This window comes from Gadus macrocephalus, chromosome 17, assembly GCF_031168955.1.
Source record: "Gadus macrocephalus chromosome 17, ASM3116895v1".
NCBI classification, from domain to species: Eukaryota; Metazoa; Chordata; class Actinopteri; order Gadiformes; family Gadidae; genus Gadus; species Gadus macrocephalus.
This window is the reverse complement of record NC_082398.1, coordinates 5,103,109-5,115,608: the sequence shown is the minus strand read 5'-3', so window position 1 is coordinate 5,115,608 and position 12,500 is coordinate 5,103,109. Positions and strand designations below refer to the sequence as shown.

Genomic DNA, 12,500 nt, shown 5'->3' with positions numbered 1-12,500 from the left:
TCTAACGCGGGCCGCATGTTTCTTATCTAACGAGCGCCTGACAGTCTCTCCGTCCTGTCTCCCCACACCCCACACTTCGTTGCTCTGTAACATGTGCAATGAGAATAAAGATCTATCTATCTATACACACACGCAGACAGGGAAACAGACACACTGACACACAGAGACACATGCACAGACACACACCCACCTACGCACACGCAGACAGGGAAACAGACACACTGACACACACAGAGACACATGCACAGACACACACCCACCTACGCACACGCAGACAGGGAAACAGACACACTGACACACACAGAGACACATGCACAGACACACACCCACCTACGCACACGCAGACAGGGAAACAGACACACTGACACACAGAGACACATGCACAGACACACACCCACCTACACACACGCAGACAGGGACACAGACACAGACACACACCCACCCACCTACACACACGCAGACAGGGAAACAGACACACTGACACACACAGAGACACATGCACAGACACACACCCACCTACACACACGCAGACAGGGACACAGACACAGACACACACCCACCCACCTACACACACGCAGACAGGGAAACAGACACACTGACACACACACGCACGCGCACACACACGTCCTCTGCCTTGCTCAGGACCTCCCAAACAGACACACACATATATACTAATGCACACACACCCCTCTACTGATGATGATATGGTTACATGATGATGTAATGGTGATGTTGTGATGAAGGGATGATGATGTCATGGTGATGTAATGGTGATGTTGTGATGAAGGGATGATGATGTCATGATGATGTAATGGTGATGTTGTGATGAAGGGATGATGATGTTATGGTGATGTAATGGTGATGTTGTGATGAAGGGATGATGATGTTATGGTTACGTTATGTGTTTCCAGCCAAGAGAGGGTCTAACGTGTTGCTGTACGCCAACGTCACTCTGATCGACGACTGCAAGAAGTTCTACAAAGACCGCTTCAAGCCGGGCATGATGTGTGCAGGTAGGGCTCACTTCAACCCAAAGTGATGAAGATGAACCCACCACTGGAACCACAGAGCTAGGAACTAACCCCACTGTTTGGCGCATCATCACAAATGAGGTTCTCTCAAAGCAAAAACTGTAATTTAATAATCCCAAGAAACTGGAGACTAGAAAATGAATTCAGGAACATGAACTCCAGACGAGACATTCGGATGTGTCAGGGTTTTCAAGGTGTTCTTTAAAAACATTTACCCTGACTGGATGTGAACCCCAAACACATCCTCTAACGTAGAACTGTTCACCGATAGTGTTGACCTCATTTTCACTTGTTTGGACGCTCAGAGCTTCTCAGACACACAACAAACTGTTTTCCCTTAAGGAAATAAAGCTTTAAGAAATAAAGTCCTTCAGGGTGCTCCGAAGATGCAAATACATTTTTATAAATACTCCCCCCACGGCGACAGTAAACAAACATAGTGTTAGTGTACATTGTGTATTGTGTGTGACACGTGCACTGTTGTGTGTGTGTGCGTGTGTGTGTGTGTGATGGTGTGTGGGTGTGTGTGTGTGTGTGATGTTGTGTGTGTGTGTGTGTTTGTGTGCGTGTGTGCGTGCGCTTCTGTGTGTGTGCGTGCGTGTATGCGTGCGTGTGTGTGTGTTTGCGTGCGTGTATGCGTGCGTGTGTGTGCGTGTGTACAGGGGACCTGGAGGGCCGCGTGGACACGTGTCAGGGAGACAGCGGGGGGCCCCTGGTGTGTCAGGACGAGATGGGCGTGTCCTACCTGTGGGGCATCGTGAGCTGGGGGGCCAAGTGTGGGGAGCCAGGGTTCCCAGGGGTCTACACCCAGGTACACTCCCACTGACACTTCTGAGTGTGTGCGTGTGTACGTGCGTGCGTGTGTGCCTGATGACGAGACAGTCATTTAGTTAGGTGATCCATTTGAGAGAATGTTTAGGAAAACCTGTCTTAATACACCATCAACATGTGATTATATACGTGTGTATTAGAACAGGTTTTCTGTCAATTTATGTTGATCACATCCTGATCTCTAGTCTAGCAGTTCCTATTATAAAGTTATTTCATCCAAAATGTAACCCAGGTAAACCTAGAAACTTCTGGGGTTCCTTTTCTCAGGGAACCACCGCTTCAATCTCAAAGATGTTCCTTAAGTTATTATACTTCTTACCGGGAACCACAGCTGCAGTCTCTAAGACGTTCCTCATGTTATTCTTCTTCTGCCAGGGAACCACAGCTGCAGTTTCTAAGACGTTCCCCATGTTATTCTTCTTCTGCCAGGGAAACACAGCTTCAGTCTCTAAGATGCTCCTCATATTGTTCTACTTTTTACGGAGAACCACAGCTTCAGCCTCTAAGATGCTCATGTAATTCTCTCCCTTCAGGTGGCATATTACTTCGAATGGATCCGGTACCACACAGGCTGGCCTGCAGTCAACATATACAACAGCTAACTCCTTCACTGGGACAGCTAAAGGTTAAGGTCCTAGAGAGCAGGTCAAACTACATGTATAAACAGGACCTCCAGGTGATGCTTGATTACCTGTAGACTAATGTACAGACACCTTGACTATGTGATCAGATCCTACTGTTTTGAACAGGACCGGCAGATGATGGTTACTAGTGAAGCAGTCGACCAGAGAACATGCCATACCGCATTATACAAACATGATCATTAACATGTCCACCAGGGTAGATGCATTTAATACAATTTACAATTCACATCTTGTTTCCATCGTTCATTCTTTTGAGCCACACTGACCGTGATGCTGGAGTTACTCAGTTGGCTGAAGCCCGTCATAACTAGGGCCAGGTCCTATGTTGTCAGTGGATGCTGGTTTTGTGGAAACAATGCACTACACTACAACAATTCTCTCGTTTCTATAAAGTAGCACTTAAAAGCAGTTTGCTTATTTCATTTATTTCTATGTGCTCAAATGATTCCTGCACTTTTAATAATGACAGAACAACAAAACAATCGTAGAGAAGAGATTTATTCAGACATGTAGAACAAACACACACACACACACACACACACACACACACACACACACACACACACACACACACACACACACACACACACACACACACACACACACACACTTCAACCGGTGTCTTCCGTGTTTGGCGACCGGCGTGCCTCGTCACCGAGCGGCGTGGACACAGACGTGCTTCTTGGAGCGCCGCGACTCGGTGACACTCTCCCCGCACTCCTGGCAGTGCCTCACCCGGACCTCCGAGTGCACGCGCTGGTGCGACTGCAGCTGGTACCGCCACGCGAAGCTCTTGCCGCACTGGTCGCACGCAAAGGGCCTGTCGATGGCGTGCGTGTGTTCGTGCGTCCTCAGCGCCCCCAGGTGGCCGAAGTTCTTGCCGCAGTGCGCGCACGGGTGCCGCGTCGCCGCCGGGTGCCGCAGCGCGTGCAGCCGCAGCTCCGAGGGCCGCGCGAAGGCCTCGTCGCAGTGGGGGCACCGGTGCGGCCGCTCGCCGGCGTGGAGCCTCTGGTGGCTCTGCAGCTGCGCCAGCCACATGAAGGTCTGGCCGCACGAGGCGCAGGCGTGGGGCCGCTCGCCCGTGTGGATGCGCTGGTGCGTGTGCAGCGTGACGAGCCGCGTGAAGGCCTTGTCGCACGCCGCGCAGCGGTACCGCCGGTCCCCCGAGTGCAGCAGCTGGTGCTGCCGCAGCGCCTTGGCCTGGCCGAAGGCCTTCTCGCAGTGCACGCACTGGTAGGGCTTCTCCTCGACGTGCAGCGCCTCGTGGCTCTGCAGCGCCAGCGCGTCGGCCAGCGCCAGGCCGCAGCGGCCGCAGCCGTACGGGCTGTCGGGCGGGTGGCCGCGCTCCTGGTGCGTCCGCAGCTGCCCCGCGCTGCGGAAGCGCCGCTCGCAGTACGGGCAGCGGTGGGGCTTGTCCCCCGTGTGGATGAGCGCGTGCTGCCGCAGCGTGGCCGCCAGCCGGAAGCGCTTGCCGCACTGCGGGCAGCCGTGCGGCCGCTCGTCCGTGTGCGAGCGCTGGTGCGAGCGCAGGTGGCTGTCCTGCTTGAAGCCCTTGCCGCACTGCGTGCACAGGAAGGCCCGCTCGCCCGTGTGCACCGCCCGGTGCCGCCGCAGGTTGGCGGGCCGCAGGAAGCTCTTGCCGCAGTCGGGGCACCGGTGGGGCTTCTTGCCCGAGTGGGTCTGCAGGTGGGCGTTGAACACGTCGGCGCGGGCGAAGGTCTTGCCGCAGTGGGCGCACAGGTGGCGCCGGTCGCCGCCGTGGCCGCGCTGGTGGTGGCGGAGGGCGCCCGGCTGGTGGAACGACTTGCCGCACAGCGGGCACACGTGGGGCCGCTCCCCCGTGTGGACGCGCGCGTGGGCCTTGAGGCTCCGGGCCGTGGAGAGGGTCTTCCCGCACTGCTCGCAGCCGTAACCCCCGGGCGCCCCTCCGGGGACACCGGGGTACTGACCGGAGCTTTCCCACTCGAGAGGTGCTCCTATCAAAGCAACACCACCGTATTAGCATGAGCTCAAACATCACACACTGAATGTGCTGCTGCCCTCTTCTCGAAGAGTGTGGTGGGTTTTAAGATTTAACCTGTTGCAGGGGCCTCCTCCTCCTCCTCCTCCTCCTGCTCCTCCTCCTCCTCCTCCTGCTCCTCCTGCTCCTCCTCCTCCTCCTCCTCCTCCTCCTCCATCTCTGGAGGAGCAGGACTGGTCTCTACAGAGACTGAAACCTCCTCACACTGGAGAGACGATGAGGAGCCCTGATAGAGGACGTGGGAGAGTTAGCCTCACGCAATACATGCCAGTCCTCGTCTTTACTATCCATACCAGTGTTCACCCTTTATATACATATCAGTCGTCATCTTTACTATAAACACCAGTCAGTACTGAAGGAGAACTTCAGGATTTTTCAACCTGCAGTCTATTTTTCTCCGGGACTGATGCAGATTTCTGCATATAGCGCCACCTCAGTGAACGTCCTCTAACCGTTGTCTTTTTGCCACTGACAGGCTTCCTTCAGGAAAAGATCCCTACAGAGGAATACAACTTTATTCTTTACATTTCGCTTGATCTGGTCAACTTTTTTAAGGGTCCAACCAAGTCTTTAGAAAAAAATCTGCATTAGTCCTTTCATACAAGCAGAGCGTAAAATAGGTTCACGTTTAAAAAAAATCCCAAAGCTCTCCTTTAATACACATTCAAGTCAGTATTGGCGAACCAGGTACCGGTCACACTCATATACACACCTCTGGCTGTTCGTTGTCCACCTCTCTGGTTTTGAGGGCTGTGAAGAAGTGAAATGTCAGTGTTTTCAACAGCTTTCCTACAGGTGAACACGTCATATAGGTCATGTGATGTCAGGTCATATAGGGTCATATAGACCCTGACCTCTGACCTCACCTTTCCTTCTGCTCCGCGGTTGTCTTTTTTGGGTCACATGTCCGCTGGTGCTGTAATCTGTTTTAAAATACACATGGGAAATTTTTCTGACAGAACGGTATATCATGGTGTTATAAAATGATGACTTGTCTATATCAGTACAATCTCACAATATGTCTCTCGTTACAAGCTTTTATTCAAATCGAAGATTCGAAAAATTTCAGATACAAGTTAGCCCATCCAAGTTATATCATTTTGTTTTCACTGCTTCTAACCTTCAATACGTTGGGATGCATCCTGCGCCGTGGGGACCTCCACAGCAGGCCTTTCCTCCTCCTCCTCCAGTGCAGGGCCTTCCACCTCCTCCACAAGGCCTTCAACCTCTGGCATTGATGGGCCCTCTATCTCCTCCATCGTGGGGCCTTCCACCTCCTCCACCAGGCCCTCCACCACCTCCATCGTGGGGCCTTCCACCTCCTCCACCAGGCCCTCCACCACCTCCATCGTGGGGCCTTCCACCTCCTCCACTACGCCCTCCACCACCTCCATCGTGGGGCCTTCCACCTCCTCCACAAGGCCCTCCACCACCTCCACCGTGGGCCCTTCTATTTCCTCTATCGGGAGGCCTTCCACCTCCTCCACAAGGCCCTCCACCACCATGGGGCCATCCACCTGGTCCATCGCAGGGCCTTCCACCTCCTCCATCACCGGGCCCTGCTCCATCGTGGGGCCCTGCTCCATCGTGGGGCCCTCCTCCAACCCAGGTCCCTGCTCCATCGTGGGGCCCTGCTCCATCGTGGAGCACTGGTCGGCGGGGGGTTGGGTCTTGGGTGTGGGGGAAGCAAGTGAGCCGTGGGTCTCTGCCGCTGGAGCTCCAGCCTTCAGGGCCGTCTCACTCCAGCCTTCATAAGGGATACGACTTTATTCTAGGGGCCGGCTAGGAGCTCATGCTAGAGTTCCCGGCTAGGATGTCATGCTAGTGGCTAGGATGATATGAGGCTAGCTGCTAGGATATTATGCTAACGGTTAGGAAATAGCCAACCGCAATCATGCAATGGTATTTTGCTGTCTTTAGGTCATTTAGTTTACGCTTTTATCCAAAGGGGCTCTCATAGGATGTTACTTTATCAGATACATGTCATTAATGATCAGGTAGGGTTTAATTCATCTCGCTAAAGTGTATCCAACACCCTAAGCACCAGTCTCTCCTGCCCCTGCTCGAGTCAGGGCGTACCTGGGACGACGGTCTCGAACAGGGCCTGGATGCGTTTGAGCGCGGCGGTGGCCGCGTGGTTGAAGTGGCAGCGGGGGGCCAGCAGCTCCGCCGCCCAGGAGCCTGGCCTCCTGCCTGGCCTCGCCAGACACAGCACCGCCCTCATGCCCAGCGCGTGGAGCTTCTCCAGCTGACACACACACACACACACACACAGACCAGTAAGGAAACAACAAACACACACAGCAAGCATACAAAGCAACGAATTACAGGCAAGAATAAAGAGTACCAAATACACACACACAGAAAATAGTGAATAAAATTAGGTATTAGTAAAAGAGGTATAAGTAAATGGGGTAGTGAGGTCGTAGTTAATGAGGTGAGTTTGTATTCAATTGGGTAAATATATGTTGATAAATGAGGTATTGGTAGGAGTAGGAGCAGTAGTAGTAGTAGTAGTAGTAAATGAGGTAGTAGTAGTAGTAAATGAGGTAGTAGTAGTAATAGTAAATGAGGTGGTAGTAGTAGTAGTAAATGAGGTAGTAGTAAAGTAGGTAGTAGTAGTAGTACGCACCAGCAGCACGGCCTCTCCTCTGACGTGGGAGGACATGTGGTACCTCTTCTGGGCTTTGATCCAGCTCTCTCGGTTGGAGTCAAACTTCTCCATCTTTTTCTTGAGCCACAGTTTGTAGGGCTGCTCCGACCGGCAGCTGGGGCAGGAGCGGCTGGCGATGCCCAGCGGGGCGCTGCAGCCCACACACCTCTTCCTGGCCACGCCCTGGCCTGGCATGGCTGGCAGAGACACAGAGAGATAAGAGATAGAGTAAAGCCCCCTTTCACACATGCATTATTTCCCTGCAAAGTTCCAGATCATTGACTGCATGGGAACATGAGTGAATGGGAACCTGGATCGATATTCTGGGAAAATCCGCACAGGTATTTTTTTTTTTGTTGTGACCTAGTAACATTTCCGGAGGCGATGAAACAGTATCAATGCTGGGAGAGGCACATAAGGGGTAAAGGGAGGGATACGTCAAGATGCTTCCATGTGGAGGAGTGAATGAACCAATCACAAGTCCCTGCTGATGATGACGTGTTCTAATCCAAATTGTTTACCTCAAGGTTCCAATGCTTTTCAAGTGATTCGAAAACAATTTCAATGCAGCTTCTTCTTTACAAACCAGCTCATGTTTTCAAGAATGGCTGTTAATGTTAACTGATCAATGGGGAGAATCAAGACATTAGTTGTTGATCGAGATCCATAGTAGTGATAGTAGCAACTACTGGGTGTGACGGACCGTGCAGGTAGTAGTACTGGAGGTTATTTACGTGCACTTTGACTTTGGTATAAAACGTAGTGGGTCTTAAGGGCAATGAAGTTTGTAGCAGTGGAGGTTATTTACCTGCACTAAAGTTATCTTCTGGGTCTAAAGGACCATGCACCAAGCCTTGGGTAGTGGTCCGACCGCACAACAATACAATAAACTTAAAATACCTCTTATGCTGTAACTACTGAGAACAAAGGTCTCAGTTGTGTTACTGTTTTGTGTTAGACGTTTAAACGACAGTACAATCACATGGTTCACAAGGAAGTGGAGGTCTTCTTCGCTTGAGGTTACTATATGACGGGTTACTATATGACGGGACGATCATGACTGCCCCCTGTCGGCAGAGCCGTGGTAGCTCACAGTTGACCAGTTACGGTTACAGGTACCTTCGTGTTAATCCTTGATTTGATTAGAACCAGATTAACACAACACAGATATAAAATGAAACCAGCGAAACAGAAAGCAAATCAGATTCCTGCAGATGCGTGTTATTTATATTTATCACCTTTTAGCCGCTCTCGTCTCTCCTGTTATATATATTCATATATCTATTCACATGAGAATATATATCGGAATATCAGTATATATGTATGTATCAGAATTTATCCACTTGCAGTCTATGACCAAGGCTCTATGCTGCCCCCCCTTAGAAATTAGTATTAAAAAATTAAAAATCAGAAATACATATTAGGACTGCACCTTTATTCCTCCACCACACACACACACACACACACACACACACACACACACACACACACACACACACACACACACACAAGCTTTCTGCACAAAGATTACATTTCTAACATCGAGATCAGGCCGCTTTGTTCTGTCGGACAACTACGACAACAACAACAACAAGGAGACAACGAGAACTGACAGAAATACACCAGTCAGTAGACAGTGTTGCTGACACGAAAAATGCTTGCTATTAGCTGACTTGTGCTAATGAGATTAGCACAGAGATGGAATTAGCCGTGTGGCAGATGGGCTAGTGGGACTGCAGGGCCCAGGGATTGGGAGAAAGCCACACACACACACACACACACACACACACACACACACACACACACACACACACACACACACACACACACACACACACACACACACACACACAAGCTTTATGCACAAAGATTTCATAGTTTGATCTTCTTTTGACGATCAAACTGCGAACACTTTATTGCAATTGGACTAACTTAGTCTAGATTATTTCCCCTTTGAATGTAAACCTCCATCAGAGGTGTCACTGAGAGTAAACCCCCCACACTCTAGAAGGAATGGAGGCTGGGAGGAGAGAGAGAGAGAGAGAGAGAGAGAGAGAGAGAGAGAGAGAGAGAGAGAGAGAGAGAGAGAGAGAGAGAGAGAGAGAGAGAGAGAGAGAGAGAGAGAGAGAGAGAGAGAGAGAGAGAGAGAGAGAGAGAGAGAGAGAGAGAGAGAGATAAAGAGGGATTACAACTCAATGGGTTGTGGTAAGGCTGACGGAGAGAGATGGACTCGAGGATATGAGGCTACAAGGCAGGCAGGACACACAGCCACAAAGATTGTGGTTTTAGAGACGCTTCTGTTCGGAAGCTCAGATTCTGTAAGTACTTTATGATTCTGCGTGCTTTGTGAACATCTAGATGCTTGTCATGGGGCTGGGTCATTTGTCGGCGATGGTTCTTGGTTCGACTCCCAATGGAAAAGGTACCTTGTTTGATCCACAATGGCCATGACCCTACCCTGCAGGCCTTCTAGAGAGAGTGGCCGCCTCACCCCTCTACCTGCTCAGTAATGACGTATCTGATTCACTGTTCGTTGTTTGGATAGAAGTGACTGCTTAATAATATGTGAGATATGTACTGATCCACGTATGGATCTACTTGGGCCTTTCAGATGCACTTAAGCCGAATGGTAACCCATATAGACACGGACAACCATTTCTGGTTTGCTTGCATTGATGCACATTATTGTGTTTATTGCTGAAGTGTAGAAAGAAAGCGGGTTGCTCTTCCTTTGTATTGCTGATTTGAACCATCTGTTGTTGAAAAGATCCATCCTACGATACTACAGGACTGTTGATTGGACAGTCGTGTGAGGAAGCCTGTTGATTGGCTGTGTCCCAGCCGGCCCGCTGTGATGTCACCGGTGGCGGACGAGACCGCCGGGGACCTTCCTGTGAAGGATGTGGGGCTGACGAGATGGGGACTGATGCCCAGCGGCCCAGGTGTGTGTGTGTGTGTGTGTGTTTGTGTGTGTGTGTCTGTGTGTGTGCAGGTGTGTGTGTGTGTGTGTGTGTGTGTGTGTTTGTGTGTGTGCATGTGTGTGTGTGTGTGTGTGTGTTTGATAGTGTGTGTGTTTGAGAAGCATGCAACCTTTTCACTGCCGCCATCACTTGTGTATCCAATGATTTAAAATCGATAACACTAAAATTAATTACGGATGTATGCTAAACTAAGCTAGGCTAAGCTACAGTGATTTGGTCTGTCCTCAGACTCGGTCCGTGACCTGAAACCATGGAAGAAACCCCAAATCATGAAGGTTAAAGGTGAACTTCTACTTAACCTCAACTGAACCTGAGCTACAATAGACTAGACTACACAGTGCCTGCCATGATAATTTTACAAATTATTATTTTGCAGATACAGATTTGAAAGATCCAATAACTCTCTCTCTCTCTCTCTCTCTCTCTCTCTCTCTCTCTCTCTCTCTCTCTCTCTCTCTCTCTCTCTCTCTCTCTCTCTCTCTCTCTCTCTCTCTCTCTCTCTCTCTCTCTCAGACCGCCAGCGTCTGCTCCGGGTTCCCCGGGACCAGCTGGAGGACCAGTGTCTCCGCCTGCAGGAGGAGAACATTGTGCTGAGACAGCACACACGCACCCAGGAGCTGAGGTTGCGAAGGTTAAACAAACACACACACACACACACACACACACACACACACACACACACACACACACACACACACACACACACACACACACACACACTCACATAGGAGCTGAGGCTACGCAGGTTAAACACACACACACACACACACACACACACACACACACACACACACACAAACTGGAGCTAGGGCCAAGGACTAATAGCATTGACCAAAGAAATACAAATATAATTAAAACGTTTCACTCCCTTTTTTCCACGCCCCTGTCCCCATCCCCCGTTCCCCAGGATGTCCACCAGGCTGATGCGCCTCCGGGAGTCCCGCGGCGGGACCGAGACGTTCAGGGAGAGGGACACGGAGGCCACCATCCAGGACCTGGAGACGCGTGTGGCCACCCTGGAGGGCCAGAAGGGGGTGCTGCAGGGCAAACTCAGCCTGGCCCGCCAACACCTCCTCGACCTAGGGGGCCGCAGCCACTACAGACAGGGCAAAGGTCAGGTCACGTCAAGCCCATGTTGTCTGAGTAGACCCTTAATCACAGTAACAGTGTCAAAGGCCATATATTTATGACGCCCCCTAACCTTAGCCTAGCCTGGTCCCACCAGACTCTCTTCATTTCATTGGTACAGAGAGTCTGGAGCCACTCAATTGACCAACGTTAACTCACTTGAAGGCGGGTGTCGGTTGAAGTTTAAAACTATTGGATCTGCCCCGTGCCAATCTGGATCTGCCATAACCAATCGCTAACGTTTGGCCGGGAATCACGTTGCGCGCATGCTGTAAACAAACCGAACACCGTGCGTGAAGATGTCCGTCAACGAGAGCTGACTTTAAAGGCACCCAGTGCAACTTTCGAGGCTTAAAAATAAACATTCAATTTCTAGTCTTTTTTACACGTAGTAAGTTTCAATAACTCCATACCATTACATACCGACATTTAAGCAGCAAAGATGAGACGTCGTTGTGTGGTGAGAACTGATACAAAATCGATCACAACAACAATGCCGCCATTTTCTTTATTTTTTGTAACCTACAATAAATAAAGCAGGCTTCCAGTCAATGGAAAAATGGCTTCTCCCCACCGGCGATTGTTGTTGTTTACGATTTTCTATCAGTTCTCACCACACAACGACGTCTCATCTTTGCTCCTTGAATGTCGATATGTAATGGTATGGAGTTATTGAAACTTACTACGTGTAAAAAAAGACTAGAAATTGAATGTTTATTTTTCATTGAATGTTTACATAAAGTTGCACTGAGTGCCTTTAACGTCTTTGTTCTCAGCCCCTCCCTCTGTTCGCTGATTGGACGCACAAAATTTGGACTGAGAAAGCCCAACAATATACCGCAGACCCAGACGTAGTACTGCAGGGAAAAGAAAATTGAGCGGAGGTACTTAGGCGGGCGGAGCCAGGCTAACCTGAACCAAGCAAGAAAAAGATTCAACGATTCAGACAAGATGTGCGTCTGTGTTTTTCTGTGCTTAAAAAATAAATAAAATACAATCGAACATAATTATAATCGAGGAAATCTTGAGAAGGGACGCAGACTGGGGGGGTCCCCCCTTCAAGGGACGGTTAGGAGTGGCAATGGGTGTCAGCCATTAAATAAATAATAGTACTACAAGCTAACATAGTATCTTCTGTGTGTTGGCCTGTCGGTGTGTTTCTCTGTGATGGTTGGGTAGGTTGGACGATGTTAGGTGGATGTTAGGTGGATG

At 50.2% G+C, this 12,500-nt stretch overlaps 4 protein-coding genes across 6 annotated transcripts in view; 2 read left to right on the top strand and 2 right to left on the bottom strand.

The window, feature by feature from the left end:
- Window positions 1-2,914, top strand: part of cfi (complement factor I) — a 10,734-nt gene extending 7,820 nt beyond the window's left edge. For both annotated transcript variants that reach the window (XM_060077154.1, XM_060077153.1), the window contains 3 exons: window positions 912-1,013; window positions 1,694-1,842; window positions 2,396-2,914. In XM_060077154.1, the coding sequence (XP_059933137.1) occupies window positions 912-1,013; window positions 1,694-1,842; window positions 2,396-2,464 (320 nt within the window). In that variant the 3' untranslated portion in view covers window positions 2,465-2,914. The remainder of the gene's footprint in view (window positions 1-911; window positions 1,014-1,693; window positions 1,843-2,395) is intronic.
- A 71-nt stretch (window positions 2,915-2,985) lies between these two features.
- LOC132445739 (zinc finger protein 135-like) lies at window positions 2,986-4,498 on the bottom strand (the record flags this gene model as incomplete). The annotated part of the gene is made up of 1 exon (XM_060035855.1): window positions 2,986-4,498. A coding segment is annotated over one exon (1,341 nt), but the record flags the coding sequence as incomplete, so codon positions are not given.
- Window positions 4,482-8,197, bottom strand: LOC132475828 (uncharacterized). Of its 2 annotated transcripts, XM_060077179.1 has the most exons (7): window positions 7,988-8,197; window positions 7,159-7,376; window positions 6,606-6,774; window positions 5,647-6,273; window positions 5,393-5,449; window positions 5,239-5,276; window positions 4,482-4,752 (listed from the first exon to the last, which is right to left on the bottom strand). In XM_060077179.1, exons 2-7 carry the CDS (start codon window positions 7,372-7,374, stop codon window positions 4,579-4,581), a joined length of 1,281 nt encoding a protein of 426 aa, XP_059933162.1. In that variant the 5' UTR covers window positions 7,375-7,376; window positions 7,988-8,197; the 3' UTR covers window positions 4,482-4,578. The 2 variants fall into 2 exon arrangements, with proteins under 2 accessions (XP_059933162.1, XP_059933161.1); XM_060077178.1 differs by having other exon boundaries at window positions 7,159-8,197.
- A 1,101-nt stretch (window positions 8,198-9,298) lies between these two features.
- rpgrip1 (RPGR interacting protein 1) overlaps window positions 9,299-12,500 on the top strand; it is a 16,967-nt gene continuing 13,765 nt past the window's right edge. Inside the window, 4 exon segments of the mRNA XM_060035854.1 lie at window positions 9,299-10,121; window positions 10,389-10,442; window positions 10,674-10,791; window positions 11,068-11,273. Of these exon segments, the coding sequence (XP_059891837.1) occupies window positions 10,034-10,121; window positions 10,389-10,442; window positions 10,674-10,791; window positions 11,068-11,273 (466 nt within the window). The 5' untranslated portion in view covers window positions 9,299-10,033.